Below are 22,497 nucleotides of genomic sequence, written 5' to 3' on the forward strand. Positions count from 1 at the left end.
CTGCGTGGGGTACAGCTCCTTCACTTTGTCATTACCCGCCATCCTTAGGTAGCTTTGCAATGGCGGGGGTAGGGGATAATTTCATTTTCTGTGAGAACTCTTAAGCAGATGTGGTGTGTTTTGTTGGAGGTTGGGAGGGGGAAGAAACCAGACCCGCAGGCCTGTCGGTCCCAGGAGGCGGTGACAGGTACACCCCGGCCGTGCCACCTGCTTCCCTGTGGTTCTGGTGGTTTTGTCCTTTATTTTTCTCTTTTTAAAATTATAAAAGCAGTCTCTCTGGGAATGTGCGCGCACACACACACACACTTTTGAAAAAAATAACCCACCAGTAACCCCACCACCCTGTGTAATAATTTTTCTCTTTCTTTTAATCTTGACTCAAATGCAGCCTTAGATTTACGTGGTTGTCCTCTGACACGACAACGCTTTGTGTTAGTTTTCTTAAAAAACTTACCACTCTAGGTAATTTCCCGAGTTGCTATGCAGACTTCCTAAGTAGGGTTTTCAGAAATTAAATGCATCGGGATAGCGGTGGTTAATGGCATTCTGTAAACCTGAGGTGCATAGCTGTACGGTGCGACCTCTGTACGCTGCATTGCGTGCTCACCAGCGACGGTCTAGGCTCCTTCCGTCGCCATGGAGGTGACCCCGTCTACTCTCTCCGTCCTCCCCAGCCCCCCCTCCCTCTGGCAGCCACCATTCTCTTGTCCGTGAGTTTGTTTGTGTGGTGCTTTCTGTTTTGCGTGCCGCGAAGAAGAGGAATTCTGTCATTCTTGCCCTCCCTCGTCTGCCTTATCTCATGCTGCACGCTGCTCTCACGGGCCCTCCGCGTTGTCGCCGAGGGCAAGGATTCGTCTTTCTTACGGCTGAGTGGTGTTCCGTTGTGTGTAGGCACCATACCCTCCTTGTCTGGTCTTCTGCGCAGGGACACGTGGCATAATTAGGATTTTTTTTTAAAAGGTTGTTTTTAGAGACAGGGGAAGGAAGAAAGAAAGAAAGAGAGAGAGGGAACCATCAATGTGTGGTTGCTTCTCTGGCGCCCCCTACTGGGGACCTGGCCTGCAACCCAGGCAGGTGCCCTGACTGGGAATTGAACTGGTGGCCCTTGGGTTCCCAGGCCAGCACTCAATCCACTGAGCCACACCAGCCAGGGCTCATAATTAGGATTTTTTCTGACTGCCTTATAGGCTCTCAGTTAGTCAGCCACTCTCTATCCTTGGACATTTACACTGTTTGTGTGTGTCTTTTATGTTATTTTAATAATACTGCACACTTCTGCCTGTAGCTTTTGGGAATTTTTGCTCTGAGGATAAATTTCTGGCAGTGGGCGTCCTGGACCCAAGGATTCCCTACTTGTCTGGTTTCTAGATAGCTGCTCTACTGCTTTCTACAAGAATCGTGTCAGCCTGCCTGGCCGGGTGGCTCAGTTGGTTGGAGCACCATCCCATGCACCGAAAGGTCACAGGTTCATCCTTGGTCGGGGTGTACACGGGAGGCAGCCAATTGATGTTTCTCTCTCACATTGATGCTTCTCTTCCTTTCCCTTCCTCTCTCTAAAAATCAATAAACATACCCTGGGGTGAGGATAAAAAAAAGAAGAAAGAAAGAAAGAGAGAGAGGGAGAGAGAGAGAAAGAAAGAAAGAAAGAGAGAAGGGGGGGAGAGAGAGGGAGAGAGAGAGAAAGAAACAGAGAGAGAGAGAGAGAAAGAAAGAGAGAAAGAGAGAGAGAGAAAGAAAGAAAGGAAAGGAAAGAGAGAGAGAGAGAGAGAGAAAGAAAGAAAGAAAGAGAGAGAGAGAAAGAAAGAAAGAAAGAAAGAAAGAAAGAGAAATGAATGGTGTCGGTCCGTGTCCAGAAACGTTTTCAGTCTAGGCACGGGGTGAGAACTGCGTGAGCACGTAAGGCTCTGGGACGCTGCGGCAGGTACAGGATCCGCAGGCTGCACCCGGGAGGCCGTGGGTTCTCTTCCTCTCCCCGGGGGTTCTGAGACAGCCAGCCTCAGGTTCCACCGTGAGCGTCACAGCGGTTTCCTGCGGAAGGCCCGTGTCCCACCTCTAGGGCCTTGGGTTTCCCCCGCTGCCGCGGTTCTGTGGCTCCGCTTTTCCAGATCGTGGAGGAAACAGGTAGATCTCCTCTTCCTCTTCCTCTTCCTCTTCCTCTTCCTCTTCCCTTTCCTTTCCTTTTCTCTTCTTTTCTAATTAAAATAAAATCCAGGACATCTCCAAAACAGTCCCCTGGCCGATTCGATAACTAGGCGTTTCTTTAAGGGTCCCCTGGCCTCTCGGGTTCAGTGGTCTATTCACCAAATCAGTCACAGTTTCAGGGTGAGCGTGAAGGAATTACGCAGATGCTGATGAGAATGAAAAAGCACCGGGGAGATGATAGGATCTCCTAGAGGGTATTTATGAAACAGCACACGTCCCGGCGACAGCAAATCATTTCAAAGTCAGTTGCATTTTACACAGCCGAAAACCGAAGTTGTACAGAGCTCGCGATTGCTAAGAATTGATTAGCAGAACTCAGAGCCGGGTCACGTATGTGAATCAGAAGTTTGCAGAAGAGAGGAGCTGTTGAGCCGTGTGTGTGTGTGTGTGTGTGTGTGTGTGTGTGTGTTTCAGGGGCCCAGTGAGTGATAGGCCAGTGCGCCCGACCCCGGAGCGAGGCAGCCCCCAGGCAGATGGACGGGCGAACACATGTTTTGTCTGCGCCCTCTCTCTGGCTGTGGGAGTTTCTGGGTGTGGAGGTATAGGGCCTGCCAGGCTTGCCGCTACATAGAAACTCCCCCCCACGCCTCTCCCTGCGCCCCTCGCATTTTGGAAACCTGCTGGGGTGCAGCACAAGTGCGCGACCTCCCGCAGGTAGGGCGCTGTGCGTGGGAGTGCTGCCTGCCTGTGGGTGTGTGTGTGTGGGGGGGTGCAATGAAGAGGGTGCCGGGCCGGGTCCGGTCAGAGCCTGGTGATCCGTTTCTGTTCTGTTTCCGTTCCAGCCCTTGCCAGCGTCCAGCCATGGGGGACATGAAGACTCCAGATTTCGATGACCTCCTGGCTGCCTTTGACATCCCAGACCCCACCAGCCTGGACGCCAAGGAGGCCATCCAGACCCCCAGCGAGGACAATGAGAACCCCCTCAAACCCCCGGGCCTGTGCATGGAAGAGAGCGTGTCCTTGTCTCACGCGGGGTCCGCCTCTGACGTGCCGGCCGTGAGCGTCATCGTCAAGAACACCAGCCGCCAGGAGTCGTTCGAGGCGGAGAAGGACCACCTCGCGCCCAGCCTCCTGCACAACGGGTTCCGGGGCGCGGACCTGCCCCCGGACGCCCACGGCTTGGGCCACAACTGCGGGAAGTTCGATTCCGCCTTCATGAATGGAGACAGCGCCAGGAGCTTCCCGGGCAAGCTGGAGCCCTGCAAGTCGGAGCCGCTGCCGACCTTCAACGAGTTCAGCCCCATCTCCAGCCCGGAGCCCGAGGACGGCATCAAAGACAACGGGTTTGGGCTGAAGCCCAAGCACGCCGACAGCTACTTCCCGCCGCCGCCGCCCGGGTGCGGGCCCGTCGCGGGCCCAGTGCTGGAGGCCCTGGGGAAGTTTCCGGTCCCGGAGCTGCACATGTTTGACCACTTCGGCAAGAAAGAGCCCAAGCCGGAGCCGCTGCCCCTGGGCGGTCAGCAGGAGCAGGAGCGAGCGGCACAGAAGGCAGGGGAGCCCCACAAGGAGCTGGACGCCGGCCGCTTCTTCGGGGAGGCTTTGGACTTCAACAGCCACCCCGGCAACAGCGTCGTGGAGCCCAAGGGGCTGGCGGCTGAGCTGGGGTCCTGCTCGTCCGTCCCCCCGAGGCAGCGCCTGAAGCCGGCTCACTCCAAGCTGTCCTCCTGCGTCGCCGCCCTGGTGGCCCTGCAGGCCAAACGCGTCGCCAGTGTCGCCAGGGAGGACCAGCCTCCTGGCCACACCAAGGATCCCTCAGGGCCCACGAGAGAGGGCTCCAAGGGCAGCCCCAAAATGCCCAAGTCACCAAAGAGCCCCCGGAGCCCCCTGGAGGCCACGCGGAAAAGCGCCAAGCCGTCGGACAGCCCGCGGAGCATCTGCAGCGACAGCAGCAGCAGGGGCTCCCCCTCGGTGGCCGCCAGCTCCCCGCCAGCCATCCCCAAAGTCAGAATCAAAACCATCAAGACATCGTCCGGGCAGATCAAGCGGACCGTCACCCGGATCCTGCCGGACCCCGATGACCCCAGTAAGTCACCGGTGGGGTCGCCTCTGGGGAGCGCGGCTGCCGAGGCCCCCAGCGAGGCGCCCGAGGAGGAGGCCAGCGCCCTGCCAGCCGCGGAGCACTCTCCGGAGGGGGCCGCACGCGCAGGGAGCCCCCAGGGCGACAGGAAGGGGGCCGAGAGCGCGCCCAAGGCCAGCGAACCTGCGTCTCCCGGCGGTAGCTCCGCGTCCCGGGTCCCGGCGGCGGCGGCGGCGGCGGCCCCCGGCTCGCAGGCGGGCAAGAAGCCGCAGCAGAGCGCCGGACTGCCGGCGGCGGCCCCGGCCTCTGCCAACCTGCTGCCCAAGGCCGTGCACCTGGCCAACCTGAACCTGGTCCCCCACAGCGTGGCCGCCTCCGTCACGGCCAAGTCCTCCGCGCAGAGGCGGAGCCAGCCCCAGCCCACGCAGATGTCCGTGCCCCTGGTGCACCAGGTGAAGAAGGCCGCCCCGCTGGTCGTGGAGGTCTTCAACAAGGTCCTCCACAGCTCCAACCCCGTGCCCCTCTACGCGCCAAATCTCAGCCCGCCGGCCGACAGCAGGATCCACGTGCCTGCCAGCGGGTACTGCTGCCTGGAGTGCGGCGACGCGTTCGCCTTGGAGAAGAGCCTCAGCCAGCACTACGGCCGGCGCAGCGTGCACATCGAGGTGCTGTGCACGCTCTGCTCGCAGACGCTGGTCTTCTTCAACAAGTGCAGCCTGCTGCGGCACGCGCGCGACCACAAGAGCAAGGGGCTGGTCATGCAGTGCTCGCAGCTGCTGGTGAAGCCCATCTCCGCGGACCAGATGTTCGCGGCGGCCGCCCCCGCGAACTCCTCCTCCGCCGCCGCCGCCGCCGCCGCCCCCGCGGTGCCGGCCCCCGCGCCCGCGCCCCCGCCCTCCCCCAAACACGGCCCCACCATTCCCGCGCTGCCGCTCTACCCGGACCCCGTGAGGCTCATCCGGCACGGGGTCAAGTGTCTGGAATGTCACAAGCAGATACGCGACCACACGGTCATGGCTGCGCATTTCCAGAGGATGTCGGAGGAGACCGAGGGGCTGGTGAGTGACCTCGCCGGTGGTGGGTGCCCGGCGCCGGTTCACCGGGGGCTCCGCGTGGGGCAATGGGGGTGGTGGGGCGTCTTAGGAGAGGTGTCTGGCTTGATGCTTAGCGACCTGCTGCGACACATACAGTGAAGTCGGTGTTTACTGGGCAAAGCGCCCGGCCCGCACTGAGGGGAGCCCCTGAAGACTTCGTGGGTGTCTAGGGACATCCTCCATGGTCCACTCAGCTGCCGCCCCAGTGCGCTGTTGGGGACCTTGGCAGGCCTGGGCTGGGTCCCTACTGGCTGGTGCAGCCCTCCCAGGTGCTGGGCCCACTCGGGGCAGAGGCCGCGTGGCACCGCCCTGCGCCTCCGTTGGGCCTGAGAACCTGCTGTGGCTCCCCTCTGCTCCGCCCAGCGCGGACGCAGCTCTTTGCGCAGAGTCCCCTGGGGCAGCTGCAGCAGGCCCGGCGGCGGCAGCAGCGGCCGATGCGGAGGGAGGGAGAGCGCACCGACCTGTGAGCCTCTCTCTCCCCTCCGCCTCCGTGTTCTCGCCCCTCTAGCGGAGGAGCTGCGCTCATCTGCGTCCCGTTCTTGGTTACGTTTGATGGGGTCTGAATGGAGTTAAAGGAGAAAAGGGATCTGTGCGGAAAATACCTTTTGACACCCTCCGTGTCAGTGGCTGTGGGTGTCAGCACGGCCCTGTGACAAATCGGGGCTCCAGGCAGGCCTCCAGAAGAAGGCCCCCCTCCTCCTCCTCCTCCTCCCCCCCTCCCCCTCCGTGTGGGAGGAGTCTTCTCACGACGTACGGAGCCCGCCCCCTCCCCAGCCTCCCCCAGCCAGGGCCGCAGAGCCTGGGCCCACAGTGCGGGAGGTCCTCTCCTTCAGTTGGAGGGCGGGGGGCTGCACACGGGCGGGCGCGATGAGCCATGCACGTGCCGCAGGTGCCCACGGCGCGCGCGGGGCCCTGTGCTGAGTCCTGGGTGCCAGCAGGAGGGAGTCTCCTGGTTCCCGCTGGAGCTCACCGTGGCACGGCCGGGACAGGGCTCGCCGCCCCCCGCCGCCCCCCACCACAGCCACCGTGCGTGCAGACGCAGCGTTGGGTTGAACAGCGTGTAGACGTATCTGCAGAGGGTGCCTCAGAGGGACTCAGAGTTCCTCGCATTGGCACAGGCGACATTGGAGCGTGGCAGAGGGGGACGGCAGGGTGTTCGGGCAGAGGAACGAGGGCGTGCGAAGGGGCGGGGCGTGTTTGGGGACGGGGAGTTGTCGGGGGCGGGGCAGCCTCGGAGAGTTGGGGCAGAAACGGGGGGGGGGCGGAATCGGCGGGGCTGTGGGGCCTCTGCGCCTCCAGAAGCGGCCGCAGGGTGCCGTAGGGTCGCTGTTGCCTCTTGCGGTCGCCCCCGTCTCTGCTTTCCTTCCGATGAGTCACGTCGAGTCACGTGTGGCGTGGCCAGCCCAGCCCGCTCCTCTGGGACCTCACGCACCAGCCTGGTGGCCTGGGTCCCAGAGCGCCGCTCCCGAGTCGTGCGCTCAGAACCGCGGCAGCCGGTGGAGGTCTGACGCCTGGGCCTCTGGGTGCCCCCCCCTTCCCCGCCCCCCGCACTGTTCCTCGCCCGCCTTCTGCCTGTGAGCCGGAGCCCGGCTGTGGGGTCCCAGGCCGGCAGGTCCCCTGTGTCATTCCTTCTGCTCTGCTGGGGGCTGGATAGCGGCCCCCCCAGACAGGAAGGGGGACGGTACCTAGGAGCGCCGTCTAGCTTCTCTCAGCCTCATCCTAATCCCTCAAAATCCCCTGCCCGGAAAAGTGGCCTTGGGGTCTCAGAGAAAGGGCAAGGCTGGAGCTCGGGGATCAAAACCTCGCCTGGACGGCTGGTGGGCTTCAGGGTGCCCGCAGTGGCACCCTGGCTTCAGGTGACACCCAGGGCAGGGGGCGGACGGGCGGAGTGGGCCTTCCCTCCAGGGCCGGGAGCCCCCCCCCGCCCCCCCACTGGCCTCCCTGTGCCGTGGCTGGAGGGCCAGTCCTTCCCTGACCCTATGGGGCGCGATGTCAGCACAGAGACTGTTTCTTCCTGTCCTTAATGTCATCGTCACAGCTGACGGATCAGGAACGGTTCCTTAACACGTCCTGATACAAGTCCGTATTCAGGTTTTCCGGTTCGTATCGAAATGTGACCTTGAGTCAAGATCCAGACGCGGACCGCACTTGACGCTGGTTCGGCGCGGGTCTCGGCTTCTCCCCTGCAGCCGCCCCCGCCCCGCCCCGCCCCGCCCCACCCACTCGCACCCGGACCCTCCTTGGGTTTGCTGAAGGAACCGGGCCACGCGTCCCGAGGATTTTCCAGGGCGCCCCTGGGTGTGACGGAGGGCTTCCTGAGAACTTCTCCAGACCCTTTGGGGCGCCCGACGCCTTCCGCCCACGGTTGGCTCGTCCTCCTGGAACGCCACGTTGTAGCCGTGGACTGGAGATGAGCAAGGAGGACCCGACCGGTTTCCGGTTCGGCCCTGCAGGAGCGGGGGGTCCTGTGTTCTTCGAACCTCGTGACTTCGGGGAGGTGCAGAGTGCTGGACGGTCTCGGTTTTAGCGACGCCAGCCTTCCCGGGTGGCCTTTCTGCTCCCTTCACCGAGAAGCTCCCGTCCCTCACCCGGTGCCGTCCACGTCCACTCGCAGTCGCTGCCCGAGTCCGTAACACTGAGAGTCGCAGAGCAGCGTTTTTCTAATTTTATTATTTCCTTTTGTTTGCTAGCTGGGAGTCCTTCTAACTTATCTTTCCCTCCTCCCTGAGGACGGTCGGGTTGCCCCGAAGCATAGTTTATGTCGGGCAACAGGATAAAGACGTAATTCGCTCCCCTCGGTGAACGGTTTTCCGAGGGGGAGGGGTTTTCCCCGGTGGCTGCCTGATTCCCAGTCCCCCCGCCCGGGGAGGGGCTTCAGTCTTGCCCTCCTCTGCACCCACATCTGCTATTTTTTTTTGTTTTTTTAATAGTAGCCATCCTAGTGGGGGTCAGGTGACCCCCCCCCCTATTATTTTCAGTGTTAGTGTTATGATGACCTCATTCATTTTTATGTGTTCAGAATGTTTCTGTATTCATTCCCTTTTTGATGCCCCAGTTATCCCATCGTTGGTCTCCCGGGGCCCCTTCAAGCTGACTCCTTTTGACACGAACACATCAAGAAGCCTTGAGACGCTTCCCTCCCTTCAGCCCCGGCAAGATGCCCTGGGTACATTTCCTGGGCCAGACCTGGACGCATCCATGTTCCCAAGGACCCAGGTTTCTCCCCGTGAGGAGCGGTATTCAGGGGCCACGCTCTGCGCCCCAGAGGTGCTCGGGGCTGCTGCTGGGAACACTGTGTTTCGAGGGTTGTTCCAGTGCCCAGAGCTAAGAAATTACACATTTTCTAATTTTTTAAAGGATTTTATTTATTTATATTTAGAGAGGGAAGGGAGGAAGAGAGAGAGAGAGAGAGAGAGAGAGAGAGAGAGAGAGAGAGAGAAAGAGAGAGGGAGAGAAACATCAATGTGTGGTTGCTGGGGGCCGTGGCCTGCAACCCAGGCATGTGCCCTGACTGGGAATCGAACCTGTGACGCTTTGGTTTGCAGCCCACGCTCAATCCACTGAGCTACACCAGCCAGGGCTGTTTTCCAATTTTTAATAAGAGGAAAGAAAGAGCATGCGTTTGTACTGGTATCCAAATGTTAGAGATTATAGAGTTTTTATGGGACTGATTTTATACTGAAAGTCTTGGTCCCTGCGATTCTCCTGCTACAGACACTCGCGCACACTCAAAGTACCAAGGGCGGGGTTATCTGTAACATTCGGAAGGCGGTGGAAATGGGAGGGTGCACGTGCACTTCTCCTGCCCCCCCCCCCCCACTGCCTCCTGCTGCAGGCGTGCAGGTGGAACTGGTGTGTTTGCACGGTCCCTGGGAGGGACTCTTCTTTTCTTTATGGTCGATACATAGTTACTTGGAGTGTAGTTAGGGTACTTCCCTGGGAGGAATTCTTCTTTTCTTGTTTGCTTGCTTATTTATTTATTTATTTATTTTATTTTATTTTATTTTTAGAGAGGGAAGGGAGGGAGAAAGAGAGAGAGAGAAAAACATCAATGTATGGTTGCTGGGGGCCGTGGCCTGCAACCCAGGCATGTGCCCTGACTGGGAATCGAACCTGCGACACTGGTTTGCAGCCCGCGCTCAATCCACTGAGCTACGCCAGCCAGGGAATTCTTTTCTTTATGGTCGATACATAGTTACTTGGAGTGTAGTTAGGGTCCTTGTTTCTGTTTTTCAATTTTTAGGGGGTGCTTTTGTTTATTTCATCTCTTATCACTTAAAAATCACTTAAGACACTGGATGCCCGTGGTAAAGCCGCATAACGAGGTGTGTCCGGGGAGGCTCTGCCTCCTCCGCCCCTGTCCTTGCAGCCGTTCGCTCCTTCTCCGGGGGCAGCCGTGTTTATTCCCTTTCGGTTTATCGCCGCCTCGCTCCTTTTTTTTGCAAATAAAAGCGAATACGCGTGTGCGACCGTCTCCTCTTTCCTACACAAAAGAGCACACTCATTCACTGTTCGGCAACCACAGTAACACTTAAAAAAAGTGATCATTATGGAAGTGTCCCCAACACCATATAAAAGCAGGGAGAATGACCCCGCGGACTCTCCCGCCACCATCGCCGACTCGCGGCCCATCCGGCTCTGGGTTTCCTTACCCGACCCTCCTCCTCCAACGCACTGCTCCCAAACAAGCCCCGGCGTCCTCGTGTCCGGCTGTCAGTGTGTGCCTCTCAACGGTGAGTGTTTCCCCCCGAAGCAGAGGCACAATATCATTGCATCTCAAAACTAATCATTACTCGTGATCAGATCTTAATAGCAAGGGTCAAATGTCCCGATAACTATTAAGTTAGGGTTTTTTTTTATGATACAGTTAACTTTATTTCTTTCCGTTTTACTTTGTATCCGTTTCAGGTGTGCAGCTTAGTGATTAGACAGTCATATACTTTACACAGTTTTCCAAGTGAGTGGTAGATATAACAATAACAATAATAATGAAAACTTAGTGTCTGATTCCTTTTTTACACTTGGCATTCTTGAATCGGAATCCAAATAAGTGTTACTTGGATTCTGATTGTTGAAAGTTTCTTGTTGAAAATTTCTCTTTAATCTCTTTCAGTCTGTAAATTCCTCTTCCCTTTCTCTCGGTCTTTTTTTCCCTTGTAATTCGTTTGTAGGAAGAACTGGGTTTGTCCTGCCGAGGCCCCATGTCCTGGACTTGGCTGATTAAAGCACAGACCCTGTCCCGGCCCCCCCACCCCCCGACAGCTTGTCCCTCCGCACAGCTGCTCTGACCCCGGTCAGTCGGGGCCCCTCCGCCTGTGCTGTGGGCTGCACAGTTACCCCTCTTTACTGAGAGGGGCCCTGCAGGTGCGGGCGGGCACCAGCTCGGCTGCCAGGACCCTGCCCGTTAGAGGTGCTGTGGGTCTGGCTGGAGGACTTGTGTTCCCTTGGCTGTGCCCCTACCCCCCCGCCCCCCAAAGCACGCAGGCAGGGCTGAGGGAATGGAAGCTGTCAGTGCGTCGTCAGCCGCACTTGGGGCTTCTGCAGCCGGGCGGTCAGGGTCGGCTCAGGTCCCCCGGGAGGTCGCTGACCCATCTGACTGGAGGTGTTGAGCGGGAGGAGCCACCTCTGTCCTGGGGAGTGTGGCCGTGAAGCGACATCTGAGACTTCAGGAAGTGCCTTGGGCCTGTGGGGAGGAGAAGCTGGAAGAAGCGCTCAGAGCCCGCGAGCAGATTAATCTTTGGGGAAAACTGGGTCAGGTGTGTCTCCGAGTAAGAAGGGGAGAGGTGCAGCCTGCGTGGCGAGGTCTGGGGCGCCCCCGTGCCCTGAGACACTTGGGAGAGACAATGGCCGTGGGGGTGGCTCGTGCTGACCCACGTCCGGGGAAAGCCGGCCGCCCGCCCGCCCGCCCGCCCACGACGACCGGACAGCCACGGCGGGCCCGCGGCACCCGCGTCAGCCGCCCCCCCCTGCTCTCTCCTAGACGTGCCCGGTGTGCCAGATGCTGCTGCCCAACCAGTGCAGTTTCTGCGCGCACCAGCGGACCCACACACACAAGTCCCCCTACTGCTGCCCGGAGTGCGGGGCCCTGTGCCGCTCGGCCTACTTCCAGACCCACGTGAAGGAGAACTGCCTGCACTACGCCCGCAAGGTGGGCTACAGGTGGGTGCTGCGTGGCCCGAGGCCCGGCCCGGCCCTCCCCGGGGGGCCGCGCCCTCTCCTTCTCCCGCTCCCGCTCCCGGGCCGGCCCTCGTGTCAGCCTGAGCACGTCCCCAGGGCCCTGGGCCCCGGCCTGCTAAGGCCGAGTGCGTCGGTGGGTATGTGGACGGACGTGTTTATTTTCTAGAGAGCAAGAGGGAGAAGAAAAAGAAGTTTAAAAAAAATTTAAACATGAGCAAAAATAGCTTTGAAGGGGGAGGATTTGGGGAGATGAGCGTATCCGGAACATTCGCTTTGTCAGCTTGGTTTTTAACAATATATATACATTTCACTGGATCCCAGACTGACTGCGTTGGGCATATCAAATTCGAAGTAACTATTGCGACAGTGAAGTCGCCGATCGCAGCACCTGGGAACGTTCTCTGTTCCCATGAGCCGGGGGCGCTGCGAGACTCCCACCTCAGGGGCTCCGGGGCCTTCGCGTTGGTTGGTGTCTGCCCGCTCGTGAGAAGCTCGCAGAACCCGAGAATGGAAAAAAGGATCAGCCTCACAGTAAAAACAAGAAAAGCTGACTGCAGACGGAGTCTCCTCCATTGTGTCAAATGGATAGAAGCAATAAGTCATGTTCAGGGAAAAAGGTCAAAACGGGGGGAGGGGGAGACGCTCTCCAAGCTCATCGGTCTGTGCCTTCCACGCCGACCCGGTCAGGCCCCCTGTGCGGACTGGCTGCAGCGGGGAGTTTCTGCGTCTTCCTGGTCCGCTTTCACTCCTGAAACTTCGTTTTGCCCAAATTTAGTAAGGTTTCTTTTTTTTTTCTCTTTGGCATTTAAAAAAATTTATTGATTGAGGTCAGTGCCAGGCACCAAAGATATAAAGATGATGGAGACGCAGCCCCGGTGCTCCAGGAGGCTGCAGCGTGGTAGGTGTTACACCCACGTGCACCGTACGTGTGACTCCGAGGGGCCAGTCGCACAGCGGAGGAGCAGCCAGGAAAGCTTCCTGGAGGAGAGAGCAGGAGCTTCGGGCGGAAGGAAGGGAGAGGGGATGCCTGGCGAGGACGAGGGCGGGACGCCAGCCCGCGCAGAAGGGGCTCTGGGGAGATCAGCGTTTCTGTGGAGGCAGGTCAAGTGCGGGGGGGGGGGGGGGGCGGGCGGGGAGTGGCGAGAAGTGAAGCCAGGAGCTGGTGCAGGCCAGGCCCTGCCCGACCTTGTGCTCCGTGGTAGGCGTTGGGCCTCTGTCCAGCCGACACTGAAGAGCTGCAGAAAGATTTGCAGTGTGTGTGTGGGGGGCAGTGATTCGGCGAGATCGTTTCTGACACTGCGCGTCGGGAGAGGGGAGGCTGGCTGAGAGGCAGGTGCGGCAGTCAGGCGAGACGGCGAGACGAGACGCCGCGGGCTTCTGCTCGGGCGTGGTCTTGGGATGGGGGTCAAGGGGGAGTGGAGACAGATTCGGGAAGTGCAAGCATCGGGGCTCCAGGGCAGCTCACAGACGGGGGTGAGGATGCGGACCCCTGGGTTTCTGTCCCGGTACAGACGTTTCCAAATGTGGACTGATTGCTTCGCATGGTGCGGAGGACAGAGGACCTAAAGGGCCTGAGAAACCAACCAGCCAGTGGCGGGGTCGTATGCGGCCCTTGCCGCCGTGTTGCGGAAGGGCGGGCGCTGGCAGCCTCCCAGGCTGCCTTTTTAAAGCACACACCTGACGAGCGTTTCCAAGGTCCCTGGACACCTGAAAATGCCTTTCTGACTTTGACTTAAGTGTGTGCTGCGTCTTCTAAGACCCACTCCAACCCAGTAGACATGCAAGGAAGGCAACACTTCGATTTTTATCTTTGAATCTTGAACCCAAGAAATTTCCAGTGCCGCAGGTGGAGTAACAGGTCTTTGTGTTTTTTTTTGTTTGTTTCTAATTACTTTATTTGACTTTCTTCTGTAGGAAAAAACAAACAGTCTCAAAAGCAATTTAGTCTTTCAAGGGTTTTTGTAAGGAATCTCAGCCAAAAATGTATTGAGATTCAGCCACAGAGTGGGATCCCGAACATAACGGGCGTTCAAATCTTCAATTGATTGTGGGGTTCCAAAAACACACACACTGATACACTATTCACTGCGGTTAAGATCTGCTACTATTAATATGTTTTTGGTAACAGCTTTATGCACATGTAATTTACATACCATACAATCCACCCACTTAAAGCACGCAGTCCAGTGGTTTTCAGTATATTCTGAGTTGTACCATCACCATGAGCAAATTAGAACACTTTCCAAAGAAAATTTTTTTTTAGAATACTTTTATCACCCCGCAAAAACCCTGCGATAGTCACACCTTCCCAGCCCGCAAACAACCACTGATTTACTCTCTGTGTCTTTTAGACTTGTCTCTCGGATGATCCCTATACATGGACGGTATAGTATGTGCTCCTAGCATGCTGTTTTCGAGGTGCATCCATGCCCTCATGGATATCCGATACTTCATTCCTTTTTCTGGCCGAACGATGTTCCGCCACACGTGCACACTGCCCACCGCTGACCGGCGCATCCGTCGGCAGCCGCCTCTTGTCTGCTGCGGAAAACGCTGCTGACGAATATTCACGGCCGAGTTCTCGTGTGGATAGGTGTTTTCAGTTCTCGCGGGCACATGCGCAGGAGTAGAATACCTGGGCCATACGGTCACTGTCAGTTTAACTTTTTTTTTTAAAGATTTTATTTATTTATTTATTTTTTAGAGAGGGAAGGGAGGGAGAAAGAGAGAGGGAGAGAAACATCAATGTGTGGTTGCTGGGGGCCGTGGCCTGCAACCCAGGCATGTGCCCTGACTGGGAATCGAACCTGCAACACTTTGGTTTATAGCCCACGCTCAACCCACTGAGCTATGCTAGCCAGGGCAGTTTAACTTTTCTGAGCAACAACCAGGCCGTCTCCCAGAGCGGTTGTGCCCTGCTTACTTTCCCACCAGTGGGGGGTGAGGGGCCTGATCACTCCACGTGCTCATCGACACTTTTTCAGGTCTGGCTTTTGATTCGAGCCGTCCTTGTGGGCGTGACTGCTGTCTCATGGTGGTTTTGGTGTCCTTTTTCCTGAGGGCTTATGGTGCTGAGCATCTTTCTATGTTGGGGTTGGGTTGGGTTTTTTTTTATATCTTTATATCTTTTTTGGAAAACATGTCTGTTCAAATCTTTTGCCCATTTTCAAATTGGGTTAATTGTTGTTTTGTTATTGAGTAGTAAGAGTTCTTTATATATTCTGGATGCAAGTCCCTTGTCAGATACATGATTTGCAAATATCTTCTCTTGTTCTGTAGGTATTCATGTTTTTAAATAAATCCTCCAAAGGTGCCTATTCTGTTTCCTTTGGCTCTACTACAGTTTTACAATATTACTTTGTTTTATATTATTTTTGCTTTTTCTTGAAGACAATGTATAAAGCCTGTACATTTCATAGATATTTTTATGTTCATGTTTTATGTGAAATGCATATACATTTTACATATATACTTAGAATCGTATACATTATTTTGCCGTTTGTCGATAATTTGGAGAGCGGCCAATGATGTCATAAGGGAACAAGTTTAGACTGTTCTAAACAATATGTTATTTTTAAGTTATTTGTGATTATTAGCAAAGTTTTTTTTTTTTTACTGCTCTCCATCTTTTCTAAAACTGCGTCTCTCACAGCACACGCTTCTCTCACTGTCTGTCTTCTCTTCGGAGAAGTGGGTGCAGAGCCGGGCTGTGGGGCTGGGTTTCTCCTCCGCCCGGTTTTCATCCGTTTGCAAACCCTGCTCGATCCCGACCTCTGCCGAGGTTGCTCGGTGCGCGTTCCCCGGCCCCTCACGTTCCTCCTCTCGGTGCGGTCTCCTCGGTGCGGTCTCCATGAACGGCATGTCTCCAAGGGAGCTCGGCTGTGTTTCTGGTTGCATTTCTGAAGAGGGTATTTGTGCTGTTCCTGTGGAAGTTCGGTCAACCTGCCCAAATAAGGCCGCGTATACCAGGTGCGCCTGGCCACTGTGGATGAATTTGGAAACGTGTGTATTTTTTTTTCTCTTGCGAATACCTTGTGGTATGGAAGGTTCCCCCGCTCTGTGTGCTAGAAGTCAGTCGCTACGTCGTTGAACTGGAGAGAAGATTTAACTGAGTCAGGAGTTTGCACAGACGCCACAGCACGCACGGATTCAGTGGTGACCGTTCCTCCGAGGCCACCGCGAACAGCTCCCTGGTTCTGTGGGCTGCTCCTCGCTGCTCGTGAGCCTGCAAAGGCGATGACGTAACCCCTGGTGTCTCCTCCAAACGCAGACGCACGAAAGGAAGAAAAACAAGAACGTCGGTCAGGATTCCGTGATGATTTATGTGGATTGCGAAAGTGGGCTCGCAGAGAGACTCGAAGGGAAATGGGTGGGGTCAGAGGATTCTTCGGGGAAGGCGTGTCCTTCCTTTCATGCGGCCTCAGCCTGCCCGATGCCGAGGTTCCGGGGCAGCCAGTGCTACAGGCGGCGTCCCCACAACAGGAAGAGCAGAGCTGTCTTCTCAGACGAGGGAGGCCCCAGTGTGTTTCTGAGCAGGAGGAAGGACGGAACACATGTGAGGGTGTCGGAAGCTGAGTGGACGCAGGTCACATACCGAAGAGAGGAAAGGCCGCATGTTAAGAGAGAGATTTGAAGTTGGAAGGAGGAATCTTTGCTCTGGCTCAGTGGATTGAGTGCCAGCCTACGAACCAGAGTCTCAGGTTCGATTCCCAGTCAGGGCAGGTGCCTGGGTTGCCAACCAAGTCAGGCCCACCAGAAGGGGGCGCTCGAGAGGCAACCACACATTGATGTTTCCCTCTTTCTCCTTCCTTCCCCTCTCTCTAAAAATAAATAAAATATTTTTAAAAATAAAAAAAAGAAAGGAGGAGTCTAACATGGCCTCGACCGCAGAAAAATGGTTTCAGACGGTTTATACATCATAAACAATGACATAAGTAGGCATGGATAGGGGAGAGACAGAAACAAAAGTGGTCCATGGACCCACCGAGGGGGCGTCACAACCCTTAGGAGCTGCACAGCGCGGAGCAGCCCCGGCCCCGGCCCCGGCCCCGACCCCAGCCCCAGCGTGTGCAGAGCACCTGCAGTGCGGCGGGTGCGGCCGGCCGCTCCCCCGTATGAACTGGGACGAGAGCAGCGTCGGGGACAGTGCGGCAGAGCACGTTCCGCCCGCACAGCGGATGCCGCCGCGCGGGGGCGCTCTGCAGTGTCTCTCCCTGGGCTGTGGGCTACTCGCTCCAACGCGGCTGCTCCAGGGAGCATAGGGTTTCCTGGCCGTTTCTCGTCCCGCAGCCTTAGCGCCGACCAGGGGAGGGCACACCTTTCCGCAGCCTCCCGACGCTGCTCTGCTCCTGGACCCCTGCGGCGGTGCCGCAACAAACGGGTGCTGTTCGTGTCATTTTGGGGCCCCTCCCTTCCTTCTCCACCCCACCGACTTCTCTTAGCTGGCCTGAAGTTTTTGGTTTGCAGAAGACTACCCTCTGGCCTGTGAAGGGAGGGGAGGGTTTCTCCCAGCTTTTCCACCAGGTGTGGCCTTGGCCTTGGGCCACCCTGGGCGGCCCTGGGAGACCGCATCCTGCCAGACGGCAGCGGGCAGGCTCTCAGGACGCAAGGCTGAGCGCTCGAGGGCGTGTCTCGAGAGATGCCTCTGTTCCTGCCCTCCATCTCTCCTTTCCCAGGCCCACCTCTGGGTGTCTGACCTCCACCCCCCACCCCCACCTTTTGTCATTCAGGTGCATCCACTGCGGGGTTGTCCACCTGACCTTGGCCTTGCTGAAAAGCCACATCCAGGAGAAACACTGCCAGGTTTTCCACAAATGTGCTTTCTGCCCCATGGCCTTCAAGACTGCCAGCAGCACCGCGGACCACAGCGCCACCGAGCACCCCACCCAGCCCCCTAAACCCTCCCAGTGAGTGCTGCTTCAGGGCCAGCAGGCCTGTGGGGCGTACCCCAGTGGCCTGGGTGCTGCAGGGGGAGGTGTTGGGGCAGACTGCGAGCCAGGCTAGCGGCAGAGGTGTCTGGAGCCCCCCGAAGACATCCTGAGGCCGGGGGGGTATCCACACTGGTCCGGGGGGAGCAGAGCCGGGGTGGAGGGCCGTGCGGTTCTGCCGCAGAGCCTCGGCCGCCTCACGCCCTGGGGCTTGTCTTGCAGGCTCATGTACAAGTGCTCCTGCGAGATGGTCTTCCACAAGAAGAGGCAGATCCAGCAGCATTTTTACCAGGACGCCAGCAAGGCGCAGGTGGGCGTCTTCAAGTGCCCCGAGTGTCCGCTCCTGTTCCTGCAGAAGCCGGAGCTGATGCAGCACGTCAAGGTGGGCGTCCCGGGGGAGGAGGCCTGGGGGGGTGGGCGCGCGCGCCCCGAGCCGGGGGTCTGACTCTGTGCCTCTTTCCCTCGCCCAGTCAGTAACCGCTCTCCCCATCCCCAGAGCGTCCACGGGGTCCCCCGCAACGTGGAGGAGCTGTCGAGCCTCCAGTCCTCGGCTGACACGGCCTCCTCCGGCCGCCCCGGTTCCCGAGTTCCCACCGAGCCCCCGCCGACCGGCGTGGCTGCCCGGGGTAGCTCGCTGCCGTCGGGCCGCTGGGGCAGGTCCGAGGCCCATCGCAGGGCAGAGGGCAAGCCCCGGCTGAGGAGCACAGGCTGGACCTGCCAGGAGTGCCAGGAGTGGGTGCCCGACCGGGAGAGCTACGTGTCCCACATGAAAAAGAGCCACGGTCGGGTAGGTGCGCCCCGGGGGTGGGGGGGTCCGGGCGCTTGGGGCAGGGCGGGCGCTGCACATGCTGAGGTCCGCGCGGCGTCCCCCTGCCTGCCCCAGTCGTCCGAGGAGGAAGGGGCGTGCAGAACCGTCGCGCGGTGCTGACGTTCTGCTCTCCGGGGCCCCCTGCAGGCGCTGAAGCGGTACCCGTGCCGGCAGTGCGAGCAGTCCTTCCACACGCCCAGCAGCCTGCGCAAACACATCCGCAACAACCACGACACCGTCAGGAAGGTCTACACGTGCGGGTGAGTGAGTCTCCGCAGCAGCAGGGGGGGAAGCCCGGAGGCCCGAAACCTGAAATCTCTGTCCGCGGCTCGTCCAGGGACTTCTCTCTGCTCTGAGATCGGGGGTCAAAGGCCAGAGATGAGCGAGTTTCTAAATGGAAAATGCTGTGGCTAGGTCAGAAATTGGGGCAGGTCGGAAACCAGCTTCCAGAACCTGGGGGCTCCCGCGGCCCCCCCCCACCGTCCCGCCTCCCTGACCCCGGGCTGCACTGCCCGTCAGTGGCGAAGGGCCCTGGGGCTCACGTGGGCGGCGGTGTGACCGTGAGCCCCCGCGGCGCCGCCTGCCTGTGCTTCAGCGCGCATGCGGCCTCCTGTGCTGAGGCCCCGCCCAGCGCTTGGGCCTCTGGGTAGTGACGTCAGGCGGCGGAGGGTAAGCTCGTGACCCGGACCCCGGGCACACGCTCCCACTTGCCGTCGTCGGTCGGGCTGCTGCTTGCCGGAGGGACTTCTCCGGGGAGGACCCAGCGCCCCCAGCCGGCCCGAGGACCACCCTGCCCGCTGCCCGGCTGCGCCAGGCGCTGTGCCCGGGAGCCAGCAGCACTATCCACCTCCGCCTCCCGCTCGGGCCGCTGGGCGCCGGGGCGCGTCCTCTCACACGCTGGCCTCGGCTGCCCCCTCGCAGGTACTGCACGGAGGACAGCCCCAGCTTTCCTCGGCCCTCCCTCCTGGAGAGCCACATCAGCCTTATGCATGGAATCAGAAACCCCGACTTGAGCCAGACGTCCAGCATCAGACCTCCGGGCGGGCACTCCCCTCAGGTGAGTGCAGGGCTCCTGCCTGGCGCAGCGGCGGCTCAGTGAGGCCTGGAGCGGGGGGGGGAGGCCCACTGGGAAGGCCACAGGGCACCCGAGTGTCGTCGTGGCCATGCCACAACCGGCGGCGACAACGCCCCCCCCCCCGTGCGGGTGAGCCCAGTGGGACCCCCGGGACCGCACACAGGGGAAGGACAGGGGCCCAGGCCGTGAGGCAGCCCGTCGGCCTGTTGGACCTGCGGTTTCCCGTCTCCGTGAGCCCCTCCTCAGGGGGGCGGGCTGCTCTCAGTGACGTGGGAGAGATTCCGCGTGTACGTGCCTGCTTCTGCCTCAGTCCTAGCAGTGGGCGAGGGGGCTGGCCGTCGGGGGACGGTGGCCAGACTCGGCTGGCCCCCCAGCACCAGCTGTGGGAGGAGCCGCACCCGGACGGACCCCTGCTGTGCTGACCCCTCGTCCTGCCCTCATCCTCGTACCGCGCCCATTCCCGGTTCAGCCCGGGGAACTTCGGCAGCTGCCTGGCCTCCGTCCTCACCGCAGCTTCGGCCCCGTCCCACGCAAGGGGCCAGTCCTCGGAGGGCGCTGGCGCGTCTGGGACACGCGGGGAGCACCTGGAGCCCCAGGACGTCCCCTCTGGGCTGCTCAGAGCAGGTGTCTCCCTGGGGGGCGAAGGCCCTTCCCCTCCCGGCAGGCGGGGCGTCGTTGGCATTTTGGCCACATCTGTCTGCGATTAAAATGCACCCCCTCCTCTTCCCTCCAAGAGCGCGCACCCTTTGGTGCAGCAGCAGCCAGCTGCCTGCCTGGCTTTATCTGTCGGATACCTTGGGCCGTGGGCACAAGGCAGGGTGCTAAGGGTGTTCAGCGCAGCGCTGTGTGCGTGGCAGAGATGGAGCCCGACTAAGTGTCCGCCAGCGGGGACCGTCCAGCCCTGTGGTGGGTCCGTGTGCCGCCGTTAGGGAGCCAGGGCCTCTGGCTAAGCCTCACGGAGACGGGGGGAGGGGCCAGCCATGTTGTGCCACGAAAGGGGCGGGGCAGAGGAAACCGCACGTCATCGCTTTGTAAAAGGCGGCGGTTTTACTTCCATGCCCAGGTAGACTGCCTCTGGGAGGAGCCACAGGGCCTGTGGGATGGGGTGATCTCTGGAGATCAGGCGGGGGGCGTGGGCTGGAGGGACGTGATCTCCATGCCCTTTCTGTGTCTTTGGAATGTAGTGCCACAAGCATACTTTACTTTAAAAAAAGAAAAAAAAAATACCAACCCAAACAAACCCAAGCCAGACCGGTGGTCAGGGCCAGGGTGACCCTGGCCTGGGCGGCAATTCCAAGAGGCCTTGGGCGGCACTGTTGTGTCTGGGAGCTCCTGCCGCGGGCCCAGCGCGGCCTGGACTCGGCTCACGCTGTGTCCCCTCCAGGTGAACCATCTGAAGAGACGGGTCAGCGGGGCAGCGGACGCTCCGGGCACCAGCAACGGCGTGACCGTCTCCTCCGTCAAGAGGCACAAGTCCCTTTTCCAGTGTGCGAAATGCAGCTTTGCCACGGACTCGGGGCTCGAGTTCCAGAGCCACATACCTCAGCACCAGACGGACAGCTCCACGGCCCAGTGCCCGCTCTGCGCCTTGTGCTACACCTCCGCTGGCTCCCTGGGCCGCCACCTCTTCATCGTCCACAAGGTGAGAGAGCAGGAGGACGACGAGGAGGAGGCCGCGGAGGAGGCGGAGCCGGAGGAGGGCTCCGGGGAGGAGGTGTCCATGGACGCCAGGGAGAACGGACTGGAAGAATGTACTGGCGAGCTTTCGTCAGGTGACCCAGAGGCCCGAAGATCGCCAGGCCCGGCCCCCGAGGAGGACGGTGCCCGGGAGGCTCAGAGTCAGCCACAGGCCTCCCGGGATCAGGACAGCCACGCGCCGTCCCCGCAGGCGTGACCGGAGGCTCGCGGTGCGTGCGGTCGGGTGTGCTGTGGCGTGCCGCTCCGGCCGTGCGGACCGGGACGTGGGGGAGACCAGCTGCTCTGCCCGGTGTGAGTGTGGCAGAGGGGCGGGGCCCTGGGGTGGTGCCCGCCCCCCGAGCTGCAGGGAGCCGGGTGCGCCCCGGCCCCAGGAGGTGTGGGCTGCCCCGGAAGCTCCCAGATCTGAATTTACTTCTGTTATTTATGGCTTTGTGCTGCTTCCCGGAACCCTGACTCTCGTCCGTGTCCTTCCAGCCCCGGCGCTGCCCGCTCCGCTTGAAACCGCTCAGCGGCCGCGCTCTTCGGGGAGGCTCCCCACCTGCTGCCGGCAACCGGGGGCCCCAACGAGCTGTCTGGGAGGCCAGAGCCTGAGGAGGGGGGGATGGGGGTGGGGGGGAGGGCGGGCTGCTGCCCTCCCTCTCGGAGTGCTCGGCCTGGCCTGGCCGTGGCCGCCTTGCCCTTCCTTCCCGTTTCCTCTGATTCCTCCCCCGAATGACAGTCCCGGAGGGTGGCTTGTGTCACTGGCCCATCCTGTCCGCGTGGGGAAACTTCGGCAGCAACCCTCCCCCACCCCCTTGTGGAGCCCCGGGGGAGCAGAAGTGCGTGCGCCCCGGCGGGCAGGCGGGCAGCGAGAGCAGACCCCTCGGAAGGGGCGTGCGTCCCGCCCTGCTGCTGCCCCGCCTTTCCCGAGGAGCCGGGCGTGGGGCACGCAGCCGCTGGGGTGTTTGTCCTCGCCCTCCTGTGCCGTTAGCGAGGCTGCCACCCCGGGCAGGCCGCCCCGGCCTCTCGGTTACACTCGTGTTGCTCAGACTATATTTCAAATAAAAAGTTCTTCTTACCACGCAGGTGGGCTCTTGTATTCCTCTTCAGGGGAGCCTGGCCCCACCCTGCTCCCCCCAAGGGTCCTTCCCAGATGTCCCACCCCCTCCCTGTCCCGTTGCTGAGGCAGAGCAGCGTTCCCGCCGTCCGAGGAGGGTCCTCTAGGTCCTGGAGCCGTGGCCAGGAAACCAGGAGCCTGGGGCGCCCCGGTTCTCCGCAGACGTTCCGAAGGGCAGGGGGCACGTTCCATGCTGGTCCGGAGTCACCACCAGGGTTCCCCGGGGCGAGCGGCACCGGCTTCAGGGCCTCCTGAAATTTTCTGGGCCCCCCCATCTCTCCTCCAAATTGATTTTCAACCTAAGGGAGCCCTCCTGGAGGGAGGCATTCTCGAGTTTTCCTGCAGTGTTCAAGAGGCCTCGGTGTGACGGAACCGGGGTCGGACCCTCGAGGCAGGGCTGTCT

General features: G+C 59.8%; 1 protein-coding gene across 2 annotated transcripts in view; it reads left to right on the top strand.

The window, feature by feature from the left end:
- The window catches only part of ZNF592 (zinc finger protein 592), a 41,941-nt gene extending 20,341 nt beyond the window's left edge, over window positions 1-21,600 (top strand). For both annotated transcript variants that reach the window (XM_045824789.1, XM_045824790.1), the window contains exons 3-10: window positions 2,985-5,277; window positions 11,294-11,472; window positions 17,220-17,396; window positions 17,640-17,799; window positions 17,914-18,204; window positions 18,373-18,485; window positions 19,147-19,282; window positions 20,685-21,600. In XM_045824789.1, coding sequence (XP_045680745.1) covers window positions 3,004-5,277; window positions 11,294-11,472; window positions 17,220-17,396; window positions 17,640-17,799; window positions 17,914-18,204; window positions 18,373-18,485; window positions 19,147-19,282; window positions 20,685-21,194 — 3,840 coding nt within the window. In that variant the 5' untranslated portion in view covers window positions 2,985-3,003 and the 3' untranslated portion in view covers window positions 21,195-21,600. The remainder of the gene's footprint in view (window positions 1-2,984; window positions 5,278-11,293; window positions 11,473-17,219; window positions 17,397-17,639; window positions 17,800-17,913; window positions 18,205-18,372; window positions 18,486-19,146; window positions 19,283-20,684) is intronic.
- The last annotated feature ends 897 nt before the right edge of the window (window positions 21,601-22,497 follow it).

This window comes from Phyllostomus hastatus, unplaced genomic scaffold (assembly GCF_019186645.2).
Source record: "Phyllostomus hastatus isolate PE091 unplaced genomic scaffold, TTU_PhHast_1.1 phas_scaffold_555, whole genome shotgun sequence".
Taxonomy (NCBI): Eukaryota; Metazoa; Chordata; class Mammalia; order Chiroptera; family Phyllostomidae; genus Phyllostomus; species Phyllostomus hastatus.